This window comes from Mustela erminea, chromosome 8 (genome assembly GCF_009829155.1).
Source record: "Mustela erminea isolate mMusErm1 chromosome 8, mMusErm1.Pri, whole genome shotgun sequence".
In the NCBI taxonomy this organism is placed as follows: Eukaryota; Metazoa; Chordata; class Mammalia; order Carnivora; family Mustelidae; genus Mustela; species Mustela erminea.
The window spans coordinates 67,052,650-67,072,783 of NC_045621.1; the positions used below are offsets into that span (position 1 = coordinate 67,052,650).

The following is a 20,134-nucleotide window of genomic DNA, read 5'->3' on the forward strand; positions in this document are numbered from 1 at the left end:
TACGTGTGAATTTGACTTTTTCTCTCTTTAGACAGCAAATAAGTAGGTGCTAAAGCCACCATTTTTGTTTTGTTTTGTTTTTAGTTCATGCAACAGAAACTTGACTTAGGGTGTGCATGCAGATGGGGTGGGACTGCTGGAACTGTAGGAGAGGCTCCTTTTGGCATTCCTTGTAATATTAAAATCACAGGTATGGCTACTATGTAGCATTTTTTTCACCTTAAAAAAATAAGTGGTCATATAAGTATTTATTGTAATCATCCAGATGTTTTCTCATAATTTAATTATAAACTCAATTCATTTTACTTCTCTACAGCATATTCCTTGCTATTGGATAGGTATTATCAAAATCTATCAGTTATTCATTAAACTGAAGGCCTGGGGATACTGAATCTCATTTGGCTTTTAATTAGGGGAAGGTGAAACCCAATATCACTGATAAGATAAATGCGGATTAAAATTATCATAGGATAGGGGCACCTGGGTGGCTCAGTGGATTAAGCTGCTGCCTTCGGCTCAGGTCATGATCTCAGGGTCCTGGGATCGAGTCCCACATCAGGCTCTCTGCTCAGCGGGGAGCCTGCTTCCCTCTCTCTCTTTGCCTGCCTCTCTGCCTACTTGTGATCTCTGTCTGTCAAATAAATAAATAAAATCTTTAAAAAAAAAAATTACCATAGGATAGATCTTTTCAGATTCTCAAATATCAAAAAGTTATATAACAGGGTTGTTAAAAGTATAGAAGTATGTAAGAATCTAACAGTATATTCATTTATTGTTGGGGTCCTTTGTGGAGGACAGTTTGTCACTGTGTACCAAAGCTTTAAATGTATATACTCCTTGAACAATTACGTGCCTAGGAATTTATACCAGATATATTCACGTGTGTACAAAATGACAGATGTACAAGTACAACATTCTTTCTAATAGCAAATGATTGGAAATAACGTGTACATTGATAGATGACACTAATATTATCTCATTGTTTCACTGTATCATAAATTTAATTGTTTTTTTATATTCATTTTTTTCATAAATCTCATTGTTAAAAAATATTTTTTTGCATTGGTATAGAGCAGTTCCTAATATATATTACTAAGTGAAAAAAGGAGTATAAAATTGTATATAAAAAGCTTCATTTGTATAAAGAATTCATATTCACATGTTAAAAGTGTACATATAAGCATATGCATTTAGATTTGCTTGAAATATATGAAAGGGCACCCAAAAACCTGATAAACATTAGTTACCTCTGAGGGATACAAATGAAAGGAAGACTTAGTTTTCATTATATATCTTGCGATACTTTTTGAATGGGGTGCTTACGTTGTGATTCCTTGTGTATGCATGTACACACATAGCTTCTTGAAATTTTAAGAACTTGACATATACTATTTTATTGATGAACTCTAAATTTGTTGAGCCAGTTCACTGCTTTGGACATGTAGGTTGTTTTTAATTTTCTGTGATTACAGATAATATGAGAATATTCCTGTAACTATTCGTGATTCTTGCCTGAACCAGTTATGTCATTTGGGGTGGCAGAATAGCCATTTGAAGGATTCTGTCATTCCTTCTCCCTTTAATAACTGACATTTTTCTATAAAGGAAAACTTTCATTTATCACCTAGGGATGAACTATAATTCCTCCTAAAAAGTCAAAGTAAATACTTACTCCTTTTCTTTAATTATCAGTTTTTGAACAAGGAGTTGGTGTTATAGTTACTTCCAATGGTGGCAAAAATTTTTAGAGGTCAGCACACATTCATAATCAAAAAAGACTCAAGGATTTTTATTTATTCAAAATTATATAGTTACAGTCATTATTCTTTTTTTTTTTTTTTTAAGATTTTATTTATTTGACAGACAGAGATCACAAGCAGGCAGAGAGGCAGGCAGAGAGAGAGAGGAGGAAGCAGGCTCCCCGATGAGCGGAGAGCCCGATGCGGGGCTTGATTCCAGGACCGTGGAATCATTACCTGAGCTGAAGGCAGAGGCTTTTTTTTTTTCTTTTTTAAGATTTTATTTATTTATTTGACATAGAGAGAGAGATCACAAGTAGGCAGAGAGGCAAGCAGAGCAAGAGAAGGAAGCAGGTTCCCTGCTGAGCAGAGAGCCTGATGTGGGGCTCGATCCCAGAACCCTGAGATCATGATCTAGGCCAAAGGCAGAGGCTTTAACCCACTGAGCCACCCAGGCACTCCTACAGTCAAATTCTTAATGATGTTCAAATTGCCCCAAATTTGGCCAGTGAGAACTCCATGTTGACATACCTCAATAGTCTTTGAGAATTTCCCTGCTTTCTGGAACAATAATATATCCCAGGTTTATGTTTTACTTTCCTTGTCCTAAGTCTGACAAGAAGCCATTTTAGTAGAGAACATTATCATTGACTGCGTTAGCTTCCTAGGGCTGCTATTAACACCACAGACTGATAGCTTTAAAATTTAATCTCTTATGGTTTTGGAGGTTAGAAGTCTGAAAATAAGTTGTTGGCAGAGACAACCTCCCATACTCTAGGAAGGAATCCTTCTTTGCCTCTTTAGCTTCTAGTTTGTTGCCGACAATCCTTGGCATTTCTTGGTTTGTGGCAGTGTAACTCCCATTTCTGCTGGTCCTTATAAGGCCTTCTTTACTCTGGGGCTTAGGACCCACCCTTATCCAGTATCACTTGTGCAAAGACCCTGTTTCCAAATAAGGTCACCTTCACAGATTATTAGGGGTTAGGACTTTGACTTATCTTTTTTGAGGAACACAGTTCAACCCGCAACACAGACCAAGATCTGATTGTGCTCAGTGCAATTGGTTGTCTTTATTTTTTGGTGAACAGAGCTGGGAAATAAAGTAAAACAAAAATTCATTAGTTCATTCTCATATTTCCAATTTAATTGTTCTTTGATTTTATATTTGTATTTCTTTTGGCTCCCACTGAACTTCTTGATTCCTAGTAAAATTTTATTTTAGTATGTATGTGATAATCTTAAAATTGCCTTATCAGCGCTACTACTAAAAACTATAGTGTGAAGGTTAAGATTTCTATACCGTTGCTTTTGTCCTTCGTGTACAGCCCAATAAGTGTACTACAGAGTAATGTGTTAAAAGATTATTTGAAATTATTTTTCTATATGATTAGATTACCAGTTTTATGTAAATAGATTCATTTGTTTTAGTTTGTTTTTAATTTTAGGTTTGTTTTTCCCTTTCGATTTTATTCTTAAAGTTGTAAATGTGTATATTTCAAAGGTCAAAAAAAGATATTGTCTGAGAAATTTTGCTTCCATATATAGTACTTTTATTCTCTTACTTCCCTCCCCCTACCCCACCCTGCCCTTATAAGTAATCATTATTTTTGGTTTCAAGGTATCCTTCTATTGTTTGTTTTATAAAAATAAGCAAATGTGTGTATGCATTCTTTAAATGTTACCTTCTTTCTTATACCAAATGTAGTATATCATATACTCTGTTATGTACCTTGTATTTTCACTTAACATGTATCTGAGTTTTTTTAATTTTTTTTTAAAGATTTTTATTTATTTGACACAGAGAGACAGCGAGAGAGGGAATATAAGTAGGGGGAGTGGGAGAGGGAGAAGCAAGGGAGCAGGGAGCTCAATGCGGGGCTCAATCCCAGGACCCTGGGATCATGACCTGAGCTGGAGGCAGATCCTTAATGACTGAGCCACCCAGGTGCCCCTAAACATTTTTTTTAGTAAAAGAAATATATAAGATTGACTACCTGTTTTTCTTATTGAAATAACATTGATACGTATATATATCATTTGATTAGTTTCCAGTGTACAGCATAATAATTCAGTTTTTCCCAGGACAAGTCATCTCCCACTTGCCAGTGAGTCTTCATAATTAGGATATTACTAAGGCTAGACATCAGTCAAAGAGGGATTCTTGATGGCTTTATCCCTTAGCCATATTTGTCCCAGAAACGTCCTCTCTAGCTGTAAAATTACAAATAGAGACTTTAGCCAAGCATGCAACGGCCATCTTTAACCAAACTCAACATGCAGTCACCCACAAATTTGAAAGGTGGCCCTCCAAAACCAGGTGGGCCTTGACATCCTGATTGTAACTCAAGAAAAAACTTATACTAATATTGAGACTAAATATTTTGTATATATCCCTGATGACTTTAACATATCCACAGTTTTAGCAGATACACACACACAAATTAAAGCAGTATCTGTCTCCTCTAATTCTCTCAGTGATTGGATTTCTTTCTGGTTAAGCAGAAATGGATAGTCTTGGTGGAAAACACTTCTTTTCCTAGCTATGATAATTATGCTAGGTTTCTTTCTTTATTGAGGGAGCTATTGTTATTACATGCTCTGTGTAAGTATGTCAGATAAATTATCTCAATGGAAACTGTAGGAAGCATCTCATTCTTATGATGCGACCTCATGATTGCCTCCAATGCAAACAATCTGCCACTAGGGACCCTTCATTTAATGAGATAGCTCAGGATTTTTAATGTGTCTTAGTAGGTAGGATCTACAATCTTTTTCAGCCTGAAGAAGCTACAGAACATGAGACTTTCACTCTTCAAAACCCCTTAAGAATTAGGAGGATAAAAATCTTATAGTAGGGAATGAGAGAGAAACTGAAGGGGACCCAAAGAGAAAAGACTGCTTTTTTCCTTTGCTTCTTTTCCAGTTTCTATTCATGCTAGGACCGGCACCCCTACCCCACTTTACACATGCCTTATAATGCAAATAGTACATGTCCTCCTTGTAAGGGACAAAGAGTTAATGATTCTCTAGAATAAATAACATCTAAGGAAGAACCAGGTGAGAATGACTGGATGAAACTATCATATGTGCATTCCAGGCCACTGGAGCTAGACAGCTCCATGCCAAGACCCCCTAACTCCAAGGAATAACACCTGAGCCCTCTTCTTTGTTCTAAATGGTTCCTGGATGCCAGAGAGGACACATATGCCAGATCACCATCTTCAGTAAAAAACCCCAGACCCCAAACAAAGATGAGACTCATGCTCCTTTCCTTTCCAAGTCCCGTGGAGTGTCTGTCTATATCTGCTCGCTCTATATCTTCAATAAACTCTGCTTTCGCCACAAAAAATTTATTTTTGTATACACTGCTAAGTGATATGTAGTATAAATCTGCATGAATCCACAGTAAATCTAGTTACCATTTATCACCATACAGTTGACCCCCTTCATCCATTTCACACACCCTTCAGCCCCTTCCCCTCTGATAACCATCGGTCTGTTCTCTGACTCTATGAACACCTGTAAATAATGCTGCAATGAACATAGGGGTGCATATTATCTTTCCAAATTAGTGTTTTCATTTAATTTGGGTAAATACCCAAATATTCCAGTAGTGGAATTGCTAGACCATATGATAGTTCTATTTTTAATTTTTTGGGAAAGATTTCATTTATTTATTTGACAGAGCACAAGGTGAGGGGAGTGGCAGGCAGAGGGAGAAGCAGTTTCCATGCTGAGCAAGGAGCCCGGTGTGTGGCTGGATCCCAGGACCCTGGGATCATGACCTGCGCCAAAGGCAGATGCTTAACCAACTGAGCCACCCAGGGGTCCCCTATTTTTAATTTTTTGAGAAACTTCCATCCTGTTTTCCATAGTGCCTGCACCAATTTGCATTCCTAACTGCAGTGCCTAAGGGTTCCCTTTCCTCTACATCCTGTTGTCATTCTTTTTCTTTTCGATAATAGACATTCTAATAGGTCTGAGGCAATATCTCACTGTGGTTTAAGTTTTCATTTGTCTGTTATATACCTATATTTTAAAATTGTAGAAAAATCATATCCTATTATAGTCATTCTTTTATAAACCATACAACATTTTGCACAATTTGTATTAGAACTCTAAAGTATCATTGATTGACCTTTTCACAGACTCAGAGCATTATAATAATTATTATTTTCTTTTTAGTGCCTCTCTTTCCACAGTCTAGCCAGTAGGAGTCCCTTTTGTTGGTTCTCTGATTCTTTTAACACTACACTGACATCCTTATAAATATCCTTTATAGCAATACTGGATGGTTGAGACCTATCCTAAAATTTCCTCACTACAAAACATGGAATCAGCTACTCTCAGAATTTCTAGGACCCTCTCATCACTCCTTGGCCTTTTGGCTAAGATCAAGTGTAGAATTTCTAGGAATCTTTAATTGAAAATAGTATTAGAGATCAAAATTCGGGCTCTTGAGGTTAGTGGGGACCCATTAGAATTATGATGAACAGAGTCCTGCTGTTACTTTGGGGCCATTTTTAGCAACTGCTGGAAAAGCCTTTCTTTATAAATACATCTTTTTGGATTGACTTATTTTTCCTATTGTTCATACCTATTTTATATTCTCTACGACATACCTACTTGAAACTTTAACTGCAAATTCAAACTCTAATTATATTTTTTATTTTTATATTTCTTTCCTCATTCACCATCATTTGATAGCTACCATATTATCACATATGATATTTGTACTTCTTTCATAATTTACTTACTGATTTTTTTTTTGCCCAGTTTTCTGTTGGGTTCATATTTTTCTTATTAAAAAGACTCCTTTATATATTAAGAATATTACTCTTCTCCTAAAAAGGTTTTTAAGAAAAAAGCACTTTAAGTATGCTTAATATGTTTATACTTATCTCTTTCTCAGGATTGTCCATTTGTGAATTCACTTTTCATTATTTTTCTATATATAGCACCAAGTAGTAAATTGTCCTTATGAAGAAGCCTAATAGAGTCAACGTTTCTGTATATAACACGTGACTCTTGAGTGAATGGTCTTCCTATGGCAAGCCTCTTTACTGACAGTGATGGCCTCATAACTAAAGAGTATACTCTTAAGGTAGAAGGATTAAAAAAAAAGAGTCCTAGATTATCCACCTACTGAAAGACTGTGTGCTTTGTGGTGTTTCCCAAGGACTGCCCAAATGGTATTCTGGTCTTCTAAAGCCATAGTACCTTCAACTTCTGCATTTCTCTAGGAGTACATCTGTTTCGCTCTACTTAAACTTAGTTGTCATCAAGAAGACTAAGAAGCACCAACAGATATCTTTTTTATGGTGTCAGTCTTTATTTTATTTTATTTTAAGATTTTATTTATTTATTTGGCAGACAGAGATGACAAGCAGGCAGAGAAGCAGGCAGAGAGAGAGTTGGAAGCAGGCTCCCTGCTGAGCAGAGAGCCCGATGTGGGGCTCGATCCCAGGACCCTGGGATCATGACCTGAGCCGAAGACAGAGGCTTTAACCCACTGAGCCACCCAGGCGCCCCTGGTGTCAGTCTTTAAATGACAGTAACTGACTAGGTGTATCTAAACTAGTTAACTTGTCTAAAGATGATACTACTACTGGTGGATATCTTTTAATAAAGCTTTCACTATGACAGGACCTGTCCTAAGTGGTTACATTCATTATGACTAATATCACTTCTACACTGGAAATCTTAAGACTTCTCTCATAAAGTTTGCTAAGTGTAACCTGCTAGTCTGGAAGATCTCTTCCTCACATCTGAGGGAATTATTAGACTTAATTACCTATTAGGATTATAATGAGTGTTGCAAATAGTATCTAACCCAGAGTCTGAGACATACATGCCTAGTAAATAGCAGCTCCTTTTATAAGGTGTACTTTGTCATTTTTTTCCCCATCATGGGCACCTTCAGCCCACTTTTTATCTCCACTTCGTTGCAGGTCACACATACTCTGAAAACAGATGTCTAGATTTTGACCTCATAACATTTGTTTCCTACCAGCTTTCTCTTTTCTTAGCCATCAGCCTCTTTCCTGGATATATTTTATTTCCTGAACATAGTAATTTTTCATTAATGGAAATTCACTGATGTGCATGCCAAGAAGGGTTGAATTGAGTTCATGAATGTTCCAAGGCTACCAGAGCGGAGAAAATAATAAAATTCCTTTTGCCCATCTCTGCAGACACACCACCACTGCTCTTTGAGGTGTCCTCCCTGGAGAATGCTTTTCAAATTGGAGGCCATCCTTGGCACTACATCATCACACCTAATAAGAAGAAACAGAAAGGGGTTTTCCATATTTGTGCCCTGAAAGACAACTCCTTGGTAAATCATAAGTAGTCAAACTTTTTAGTAGTAAATTTGTATCAGAAATTCTTTATTTTCTACTTCTGTAACAAGAATTCCTAAGAATTAGTTTTTGTTTATATTAGTAATTGGTAAACAATGTTAGATACAGAAGGATACAAAGAATATAACAAACACTTGTGTGTACTACGAAGAACTTATAAGATTCGAAAATTTTTGGAAACCAAAGATTTCTTATGGGATCTCTGCAAAACATTTCTGAAGCTCTATAGTAGAAATTATTGATGGAATATATTCAGGCTGCTTCTGAAATTGTTGATGCAATGTGTGGTTGGTTCTGTTTTGTCATCGTTTGGTACTATTAGCTTCCCAGAGCAGATCCAGGTAGAACCCTGTTGGTCACAATGTAAGCATTGAAACATTGAATTTTCAAGAAGATTGTTAAGTTACTTATGGCAGAATAGGAAGAAATGGTACATGGTAAGACAATAGAAATTTCTACCCCTTGAATTAATTTTCTTTTTGAAAATGATTTACACATGATTTATAATTTAATTTAATTTAATTCAGTTCAATTCTTTGAGGGCCTAATGTGTGCCAGGAATGGCTGCATACATATTCTCTTCCGTCAAGTTGCTTATGCTCTTGAAAACACACATGTAGTTAAATAAGATGCAGCGCAAAAGAACAAGTGCTCTGGGAGTGGTGGAGGGGTTCCCCTTTGCTTTGTATTGCTGAGTTAGTGTAATTCATTTCTGGGATATCAAACATATAGGTTCAGCTAATTCCACACCCATCTCTTCCAGGATCACGCTCTGTCACTGTTGGACTCAGTGGCTTTTAGTCATAGGCCACCTTTCACCACACCAAAGATCAATACAATCTTGGGTCCACTTACCCATTTCCTTTGATGTCACTACCAGGGAACACTGTGTATAGTGTCTTATAGTTTTCTTTTATGGGGACATTGTCCCCTTTCATTTTTTCATTTACCCATCACATGTAGCAGCTCCTGTTTGCCCCAACCCAGTGACATCTTCTTTTAGAGTGGCCTCTCTAGGGACTGTTTCCCGGCATGACAAGTCTGTGATTTGATTGTTCACCTCTCAGCCAGGGAACATTCTTCAGCCACCAGGACCTGTCACATCTCTCTTTAACTTAACTTTTCTATCCAGTCAAACCCTGTACGATTCACATTCTGGATATTTAGTGCATATTCTTTTTATAATAGAACTGATGATACATATTTGTGTGTGTGTGTATGTGTGTGTGTGTGTGTAAAATGGCCTCCAAGATTTATATCAAGCATGCCTGTCAAGTACTCACTTTCTGTAATAACTGATAACATCTAGTCATATCTATATTTCAACATATTCATGAGCAATTGCCAAATCCAGAGGAAGTTTTCAATCCTTTTGCCAGACAGCTTAGATGTAGTCACATTAACTTAAGGATGCTTATGCCCATTACTTCCTCACCTGTCAGTCAGAACAGTAAGTAACCCACAAATACATGCAGCCAAACTGAAGAATTCAGAAAATGTTTCATAGCTTTCTATTAAACTGAGGTTTAAAATCTAGCATTCCAGCACATAACATAAACTACAGAGGCTGGTAATAATGCCGCCTTATATTCAACACAAAAAGAGATAGTATTTCTTTTGCATGTTATAATAATTACAATAAAGGGAATTGTCTAAGGAAAGATGTGTATAGTATGTACATGTTTTATTTTAAACAAAGGGACATCCAGAGCTAATACCATCTTGGACACATTAATTTCAGTGGTTTCAACCACGGTGTTTAAATTGATTTCCTTATACGTACAATGTAATAATTACCACCATTCCTATTAGAAATTATTAGAATACTTATAAAAATTCCTGAAAAATTAAAACTCACTAATATAGAAAATGTGTTAAAATTCATTTTTTTAGAAAGCGTGGCATACAAAGCACTTTAGTAGGTGACATAGCCCTCACCTACTTTTCTAATCATATTTCTTTTGTAGGAGCCAAAATTAAAATTTTTATTCATCTGTACACATGCACATGTTACATGGATTAACATTTCTGTGTTTTGTGTTTTGGCATCTCTTCTTTTTAGCCATTTTCTGCTCATCCTTTAAGGCTTAGTTTAAGTTCTGTTTTTTCTTCTGATATTCTGCTCACCTGAGCTGGATGCTTGAAAATATCCTGTGCATGGCTTGATTACTTTGTTTTCTATACCATCTTTTTGTTTGTTCATTTTTGGTTTTGTTTTTTACATTGTCTTATTTCTGTTATGTTTCTGCCTCCCTTCTTGATTATGAGCTTTTTGAAGGCAAGAGTTATGTTTAGTTCATGTGAGGTACAAACACCTACTGCGATACCTAAAACATGTCCTGTCAGTATGTGCTAATGAAATTAATAAGTTAATATTTGGAAAATTTGTATGTAATAGGAAAGGTGGTGTCACTTCATTTTACATTGAAGAAATTAAATGAAATCAATGTATCCATGCTGGTGTTAGTTCCCAGTGCTCCTGTGTGTAAGGTAAAACATTTATGTACATATGTGATCATATAGCCTGGAGGTATCTTTTTCTTTATTTTAATGTCTAAATATCTTACCGTGAATAAATCTTTACTTACCTAAAAGGCTGAGCAGTATTAGACCATTTCTCCATTATTAGAGGTTTATATCTGACTTATCCAAAGAGATTATATGACCTGTTTCTGAGATTTGGGGTTGGGGTGCCTGTTTATCTTTGTGTTAACCACTCCTTTTGACAGTTTATTGGGGATAGGCAAGGGAGGAAGTTAAAGGGAATTATGTGTGCAATATTTGTACAGAGCTATATCATGGAACAAGTCCTTGGATCTCAGAATCAGAGCAGCTGTTTAGCACGTGTAAAACATCGAGCAAATGATTCATTCTTTTTGTATATCAGTTTCCTCATCAAAGTGGGGATAATAATATATGCTTTGAGTGTTATTAAATGAGATGACTAAAACATTTACTGCAGTGCCTGACGCAAATTAAATGCTTGAGATATGATTACTGTTAAGTTATTATTTGTGAGGCAGATTGTATGGTACAGGGTAAATGTTCTGAATTTCTCAAGTAAGAATGGCTATATTCAATTCTTATACATATCCCAGTCCAACTGTTGATATTTCCTCTTCCCTGTACCTTTGATTTACTGATCTGTGAGTGAAATTAGATTTGAAAACTTATTTTCCCCTAATCTCTATTTTCAATATTTTTACCCAACTTCAGGCAAAAAATGGGATCCAAGAAATGGAATGTTGTTCTCTAGAATCTGACTGGATCTATTTTCATCCTGATGCTTCTGGTAGAATAATACATGTCGGCCCAAATCAGGTCAAGTGAGTATTTTTATTCATTACTTTAAAGTGAAAGGTAGCTTTTAGAAGCATTTATTGACATGTTTATTTTTGCCAGCCAACTGTTGACTCAATTATAGAAATCATTAGCTTGTTATACGTTGTTTCCTCAGAGACTGGCATCTAGAAGACTATTCTTTCAGCCTCATCATTACTCTTTGTAGACATTAAATTTAGATAAATTCTTTGATGGATGATATATGGGTAAAAGGAGATTCAGATTGGCTTGTCCTCATCATGTTTTGATTCTCCAGGATTAAGGAGAGAAGTGATTTCTTTGTTCTAAAAGACGGCTTTAGAACAGGAGTTGTTTGAAGTAAACCTTGTTTTGCTTTGTTGACCCACATCTTGCATACAGTTGACCTTCCCTTCCTTGAAACATTCTTCATTTGGCTTCCCTGACACCAGTTATGAATATTTTGCTCCTTAATACCCTTTTATGTTCTTTCTCTTCTACCCAGACTTTAATTATTGGATGTCCTCAGGATTTAGACCCTATTTTCTTCTCATTCTTCATTCCCTTTCTGCATGATTCTGTTTATTGATTCTTCTTATTCCCTTGGCTTCATAAATCACATATACACCAAAACTCCAAAATTTATCCTAGCCGAAACCTCTCATCTAAGCTCATGCCAGAAATCTGGAATGATTCTGAGCACTTTGTTATACTTTTTGTCTTTCATCCATACATATACATATATACTCGTGTGCATTTTCTCTCTCTCTCTCACACACACCCACAGATCCTTTGAGTCCTTCTTTTTCCCTTTTTTTCTTTTCCTTTCTTCCTTTCTTTTTTTTTTTTTTTTTTTTTGTTGTTGTTGTTGTTGTTACTAAATATTTCTTAAATCAGCCTCTTTCTGCCCTTGGCCTGTTACCATGTTGGTCAGACCATTGCCATCACTAGCCTGAATAATAGTAATAGCCTACTTACAGGACTCCTGAGAATCCTTTTTTGCACTCTTTAAGTCTGTTTTCTTCTCAGCAGTAAGAGTGATTTTTAGAACTATTAACAAACACAAAAACCTAAACAAGTGGATTCTGCTTTAACCTTTTTATGGTTTCTTGTTCCTGAGATAAAGATCATCATACACTTAGCATGATCTGAAAGACCCTCCTCCCACTCAGTTTATTGCAGTCATGCTATCTTTTCAGACAGTCAGGGACCTCTTTCCTCCATTTGGAGTGTGTTTCCCCTTCCTGTTCTCTTAATCTTAATCAGTCCCTGTTAATCGCTGTTCTCTTAATCCCTGTTCTTCTGATTTCTATTTATATTTTGTCCCCAGCTTAAATATCCCCTTTTAACAGAGTCCTTCCCTGATACCCCTCATTAGATTAGCTCCCCATCTTCTTTTTTTTTTTTTTAAAGATTTTATTTATTTATTTGACAGACAGAGATCACAAGTAGGCAGAGAGGCAGGCAGAGAGAGAGAGGAGGAAGCAGGCTCCCTGCAGAGCAGAGAGCCCAACGTGGGGCTAGATCCCAGGACCCGGGATCATGACCTGAGCCGAAGGCAGAGGCTTAACCCACTGAGCCACCCAGGCACCCCCATCTTATTTTCATACCAGCCACTGTGTTACCTTCCTCTAACACAGCAATTTTAATTAATTATTTGTTTGATTATCTGTTTAAATATCTAGCTTTGGAGTCATCAGCTCCATAATGACAGGGAAAGAGTCTGTTTTGCTGACTATAACCCCAGCACTGAGCATAGCACTTAGTAGCACAGAGTAGGTACTAGTAAACTGGTTGAATAAGAAAGACATTATCTGCCTTCTCTATTCCTTATGTTTCATTTTAATTAGTTTACTTCTCTGGAAAGAAGATAAAGGGACTTAATTAAATAAGATTATGAACTTTTCTAAAAAGTCTTAAAAACTGTAGTTCAGCTTTAATAAAGCTTGGATTTTAATGCTTATTGCCTACTCATGTTTTCTTTTTTCTTTCTTTCTTTCTTTTTTTTTTTAAGAGAGAGAGGAAGGGATGGGCAAAGGGAGAGTGAGATCTTAAGCAGGGTCCACTCCCAGTGTGGAGCCTGATGCAGGGCTTGATCTCATAACTGTGAGATCATAGCGTGAGCCGAAATTAAGCATCAGATGCTTAACTGACTGAGCCACCCAGGTGTCCCATAACCCATTTTTTTAAAGATTTTATTTATTTATTTGACAGAGAGAGAGAGATCACAAGGAAGCAGAGAGCCAGGCGGCAGGGGGAGGCGGGGAGCAGGTCCTCTGCTGAGCAAAGAGCCCGATGTGCGGCTTGATCCCAGGACCCTGAGAGCATGACCTGAGTCGAAGGCAGAGGCTTAACCCACTGAGCCACCCAGGCGCCCCACATAACCCACCTTTTTTAATAGTAGTTTGAGCTTAAGAAAATAAGGTCCAAATATACTGCGCCCTTTTGCCAGGTTCTAGAGGATAGGCACTTTTAAACATTGGCATGAATTAAGATAACAAATTGAGTAATTTAAAATCTAATCTGATTTCTTTGCCTCTGGCAAGCTCTAAGACTTCTGGCTCTTTGTAGCCACGGTATCTACTCCTCCCTGCTATTCTCTTTACCTGTGTCTGAGACTTTAAGCTTTGGGAACATTGTGCTTTTGAAGCTTGTTAATGCTGTGAACAGATTTGTGTGGGCAGTGGACAAATTATTTTCTTTTCTCTTCCTTAGTAAGCTTGATCCATTAAGCCATTTGTACTCAGAAAACCCAAATCTTTAAATATAATCCTACAATAAAAGTATTAAGTAAATTGGAGTTTTTAAATATTACTCTTTTATGAAAACTCTTAGTTTAGGTTCAGTTGCTTCCAGTCTGCCTTTTAGTTAACTCTGAGTGTTGTTCATTGATATCTCGTTCTATCTTCAGAAGTAGAAAATGCCAACATCTACTCTAATGCCACCGTTAAAGCTGAAACCTTAAAGGCCTATTGCAGGATGACAAAGATGAGGTCCTTTAGGGGAACTTTCATTAAGCCAGCTTGGAAGATGGCCTAAACTTGAGGAAGTAGCTTCATTATCTACATCAGGAATACCTATTGTCACAGGTTTTTTTGTTTAACAAAATCTGAATTTGAAGTTTATAGACACTAAAGTGATCAGACATTACTATTTCAGATTCCACAGGAGGAAACAAGAACTAACAGTTTTTCCTGTAATTTACATTTGTTGAGTTTCATTTCAGTAGTTCAACTTGGGTATTCTGATGATCTGTTGAGGTCTTAGGTTCTTTATTTCCCTTTTCAGAGTTCTAAAGCTAAATGAAGTAGAAAATAATAGTGCCCAGCATCAGATCTCTGAAGATTTTGTCATTTTGGCCAACAGGGAGAAGAACAAAGTAAGCCAGGAGTACTTTAAAATTCTTTGTGTATCACTGTCTTTCTATTTGAGAATATAGTATATAAATGTGTTTGTCTTTTAGTGTGCTGAAAAGAACAGCACAATAAAAATCTGGGTTTTTTGTCTGTGCGGGTAACTGGTCTCAGCCCTGTGCACAACTGAGAATTGAAAAGAGCTGATTATATTGAGCTTAACTTTTGCTAATATCTGTTCCCTTTCTAAATTTCTCTTTAGGTTTTTATTGATGAATTTTCAACCTTTGGGTTTAATTTATTGTGCAAACATACAGTAGGTTGGGGTACATATGAATCTTTAGAAATCACATGCCATGCTTTAACTCCAAATAGTTCTTTCCCTTTAGTGTGCAGATTAAGAACATGAAGAGAATTATGCAGAGAGAAATTTCCAAAAGCATATCCAGTGTAGCATTGCTGTACTTATACTAAAGCAAAAATTAGAAGGGCGAGTGTATTTATTGTTTGTCTATTTTGGTATTTTATCCATTAACTTATTACGGTCAAGTATTTTTGCTAATTGGAAGATCAGAAATTTGATTTAGAATTTTCTCAGTAGAAGAAAGAATTGTGGATGTTGGATAAGGGTTAGTTGTTTAATGAAATTTGGTACAGTTTTGCTATTTATTGCACATAAAAGGACTCATCGTATCTTTTTATTTCTCTCCATGTGATAGAATGAAAACTTACCCACTGTTACAGCTTCTGGACGGGTGGTGAAAAAAAATTTTAACCTTTTGGATGATGACCCAGAACAAGAGGTATTACTTTAGCCAGAGATAACAAATCAAACTAGTGTGTACTAGCCCTGTGATTTTTAAACGATGTTTTCCAGACTCTGGGATAGGGGTTGGGGGTGAGTAGTTCCATGCAGACTTCATTGGTAGGATTGTGCATGGTATTTCAACCAGTGCATCCGCATCACCCTATCTTCTCATACTGGAATTATTCATAAGATTATGTTTGCAGAAAGGTTCTTAGGACTGAAATAATTTGAAAAAACTACTACTAGCTTATTGTTTTGTTAATGTGCACATTTACAGGGAAATTTCTTAATAGAAAATACTTGAATCACATCCTGATGACTTTATGGCTTTTGCTTTTTTTTTTTACTTACAAGACATGAATATGTATGTTAATGATCGTGGGCCAGGGAAGAAGGGTGTGAGGGTGTGATAAATTCAGTTAGCCTCAAGCCTGAACTTGACATTGCCAGTCACTGAGCTATTACATTTTTATCCTTTCCTTTTAAAGAGGAATTGAAAGTTCTTACAAAATCAGCTGATAGTGATCATGCTTCAAATATATATCATTGCATGAATTCTGATCTGTTTGGAGCAGAAAACTATTTGCTTGTATGACCATTTCTAGGTAGAAACATTAGAGTAGGCTTCTAAGGATAGTTTTTGAAACTCTTTTAAAAAGGTTGGAGGTGGGGGCGCCTGGGTGGCTCAGTGGGTTAAGCCGCTGCCTTCGGCTCAGGTCATGATCTCAGGGTCCTGGGATCGAGTCCCGCATCGGGCTCTCTGCTCAGCAGGGAGCCTGCTTCCTTCTCTCTCTCTCTCTGCCTGCCTCTCAGTGTACTTGTGATTTCTCTCTGTCAAAATAAATAAATAAAATCTTTAAAAAAAAAAAAAAAAAAAAAAGGTTGGAGGTGGCGCACCTGGGTGGCTCAGTGGGTTAAAGCCTCTGCCTTTGGCTGAGGTCATGATTCCAGAGTCCAAGGATCAAGCCCCACATCTGGCTCTCTGCTCAGCAGGGAGCCTACTTCCCCGTGTCTCTTTCTCTCTCTCTGCCTGCCTCTCTGCCTACTTGTGATCTCTGTCAGATAAATAAATAAAATCTTTAAATAAATAAATAAATAAATAAAAAGGTTGGAGGTGACTCAGTATGTTGCTACTCTCAAAAAAATATATATATGTACGTTTGTGAATTATATATTATATATGTACATATTTTATAAAATATGTCATGTAAAATATATAAAAATATAAAATAAATACATGTATTTTTTTGGACCATAGAAATCTATTGAGAACAAAGCAGAAAGCTCCCTGTAGATAAACCATATTCAAGAAAGACATACTAAAATTTCTAAAAGATAGCAAAAAATAATTAACAAGGAGAAGGTGGTAGCAAAGAGAGATATACTCTACATCAAGAGATTAGAAAACAAAAACGTTTAGCCTGTAAAAGAGAAGCTGAAAGAAGTTGGGACTCAAGACTATTAAAATCACTAGACCCAGGCAAGAAGTCTACTCTTTGAAGTTTGACCAAAGTGATATTAGGGCAAAAAAGTAAATAGAAAGGAGCCATGTGTAATAAATCTCTGTAAATTTTTATATCATGGGTAGTAAAGGCAGAAAATATAAATAGATGAAAAAGAAGTTTGACCAAATGTGAGTGAAGGCTTAGTATGTGGTGGTTCAAAGAAACTTGTTGTGCCTGCCAAAATGTCCCTTCCTGTGGTCCATCCCTGGATGGCTGCCATGGATCTGCTTCCCCTGTGAGGTTGCTGGAGTCCCAGGTTTACTTCCTTAAACAGAGTTTGAGGTTAGATTTTTTTCTTCCTTAAGACTTTACCATCATGAATCATTTCCAGCTAACATCTCTCATCCCAGTTCTATTCTGTGGGTTGGATTTCAGTTCCCAAATAATATTCTCCCTCAAATATAAGTGGCCATTTTTGCTTTCTTTTTTTTTTAATATTTTATTTATTTATTTGACAGACAAAGTGAAAGAGGGAACACAAGCAGGGGGAGGGGCAGAAAGAGAGAAAGAAGCAGGCTCCCTGTGGAGCAAGGAGCCTTATACGGGGCCCAATGCGGTACTCAATGCAGGACTCCATCCCAGGACCCTGGGATCATGCCCTGAGCCAAAGGCAGATGCTGAACAACTGAGCCACACAGGTGCCCCATCATTTTTGGTTTCTTTAGGAAACCGAAAAACGTTGAAAGGGGAAAAAAAAAAAAGATGGCAAATAGAGTCATAAATAGTATGTGATAGGCTATCAGTTCTTCTTAAAATGACTTGTGTTTTTCTGAGGAAAGATCCTTCTGACAAAGTGGGTCATTTTTAGGTTTCAGAACTGAACTTCATATTTTTTTTTTCTGAACTTCATATATTTAGTCCTCTCTGGAAGCTAGTGAACACACATGTCAGAGGCAGCAGTTGAATACCTCTTTGAATTTGGAGAAGTTCTAGTTTGCTGTCATAATAGAGAATTTCCGTAACACTTTGGCTGAGAGCTACATAGACTTTGTTCTGTTAAAATCTGTAGGATACTGCTGCAGTCTTCAGAATCTTGGGACTTTACTAGGCATAAAAGTAGAGACCTATTTCTCCTTATGCTCTGACCCATTCATTCCTCTTTCTGCATTTTAAAAATAATAGAATAGTTAAACTACAAATAGAAATAATCCTAACTGGATAACTGGATTTTGCCCCTCTTTTCCTCTGTCTTATCCATCTATTCACTGAGACTTTTAAAATTGTGGACTATGAAGATGAGCTGGATTTGCTTTCCGTGGTAGCTGTTACCCAAATAGATGCTGAAGGAAAAGCTCACCTGGATTTCCACTGTAATGAATATGGAACTTTACTTAAAAGCATTCCACTAGTGGAGTCATGGGATGTGGTGAGTAGAGTCCATGGAATGCAAAATTGTAAGGATTTTCTTTGTAGGTGACATTTATTGGAACAGATGTTACTGTGTTCTTGTCAGTCCATGGTCACCTGTACCAGTGACCACATCAAAGAGGATATCATCCTGCAGGACAAAATGAGTACTTCTTAAGCCTTCCTTTCCTAGGAGTTAGAGGATGCCTCCTTTCTAGAGGCCTTAAAGATAAAATTTTATGTTTTATTCTGAGACATGCTGTCTATTTCCTTACCATAGTCTTTGGTTTTCTCACATTTTATAAGTTTGGTAGCATTTTTAAAAATAGAAGTATACTGTATTGAATGCCCCCAGTTACTTAATAGAGATGATATCTAAACATGTAGGGTTTGCAGGCACTCTTGGACATATTTGTCTACTTTTTTGATTATTACAGAACATAAAAACTGTAAGGAAGAGCCACTATTATTTTAATCTAGTCTTTTGTTTTATCGGTGGAGTACCTAGGAGGTTTAGCAACTTGACCACTGTCACACAGTGAAATAACAGTATTAGGCAATAGAATCTGGGTGTTCAGATTCCTATGACCCAGCACTCTTTCCATTTTCAACGTTTTATATGATACTTTTCTTATAAATAATCTGCATATTCATAAATAATGAAAATAAACGATTTCTAGCAATTATTTTCTTACCAAGTGTATTTTTGAAGAGCCCGAGCATAGGTGCCATGACATAGTGATATAATTGCGAACTTGGTTGTTTGAAGAGGAGATTTCATTTCACTGTGTTTTCATTACAGACATACAGCCATGAAGTCTACTTTGACAGAGACTTGGTACTACACATAGAACAGAAACCAAGCAGAGTCTTCAGCTGCTATGTTTACCAGATGGTATGTGACCCTGGTGAAGAAGAAACAACAAACAGAAGTTGTGAAAAAGAGTGAGATAATTTTAAATTTTGAGATATAACTTATGAGAACTTTAGCCACATAACCCCCAGCAGCTATGTTCAATCCTCCTTTTTGTTATCTGCGTAGCAAGTTCTCTAGTATTTTCTAGAAAAGGTCTTGTGTTGTCTTCAGATGACTGTGACTTCTTTTTTAAATTCTTGCCATTCAAGGGGGTGGTAAGGAGCATTTTAGAGCTTTTCACTGGTGGTGGCGCAAATATTAAGTGTTGGGGAGCACAAAATACAAGTTAATTTCAGTTGTTGGGAGAGGGTTATTGATGGAGAAGTATTTAACATGGTTCTTAAAGGATGATATGGAATTTTGATAGGTAAGACTAGACAGGAGAGACAGACAGATGTAGAAGATACAGAAAGAAATCCTCTAACCTCTACACCAAACTTTGCCTAAGGGTGAGAAAGGAGATCTGTAATGTGAAAGAATACTTTTGAGCCATAAATATGTCATCACATTTTAAAAATAATATATATGTATATGTATGTTTTATATTTATATATAGCATTAGGAATTGGCTCTAGTTCCCAGATTGTCTTTTATTCCATGGTTTTATTTTCTTGGCTTGGTGTTCCCATTGATTATTTTTCTATCATAGACTAATGTAAAAGATTCCAAGAAAAGAAATTTTTTTCTGGTATATAGACTGTTCAGCTCTTAATATATATAAGAATGTTGTACTCATCTCACCATTCTATTTATTTGGTGAGTTTTCCAATTCTGCTTCTAGGCAGTATTTTCATACCTATGCAA

General features: G+C 36.5%; 1 protein-coding gene across 4 annotated transcripts in view; it reads left to right on the plus strand.

Annotated features, from left to right (window-relative positions):
* DCAF17 (DDB1 and CUL4 associated factor 17) overlaps positions 1–19,841 on the plus strand; it is a 38,339-nt gene extending 18,498 nt beyond the window's left edge. For all 4 annotated transcript variants that reach the window (XM_032355921.1, XM_032355923.1, XM_032355920.1 and 1 more), the window contains 7 exons: positions 85–190; positions 7,934–8,076; positions 11,318–11,427; positions 14,690–14,780; positions 15,474–15,557; positions 18,278–18,433; positions 19,217–19,841. In XM_032355921.1, the coding sequence (XP_032211812.1) occupies positions 85–190; positions 7,934–8,076; positions 11,318–11,427; positions 14,690–14,780; positions 15,474–15,557; positions 18,278–18,433; positions 19,217–19,363 (837 nt within the window). In that variant the 3' untranslated portion in view covers positions 19,364–19,841. The remainder of the gene's footprint in view (positions 1–84; positions 191–7,933; positions 8,077–11,317; positions 11,428–14,689; positions 14,781–15,473; positions 15,558–18,277; positions 18,434–19,216) is intronic.
* The last annotated feature ends 293 nt before the right edge of the window (positions 19,842–20,134 follow it).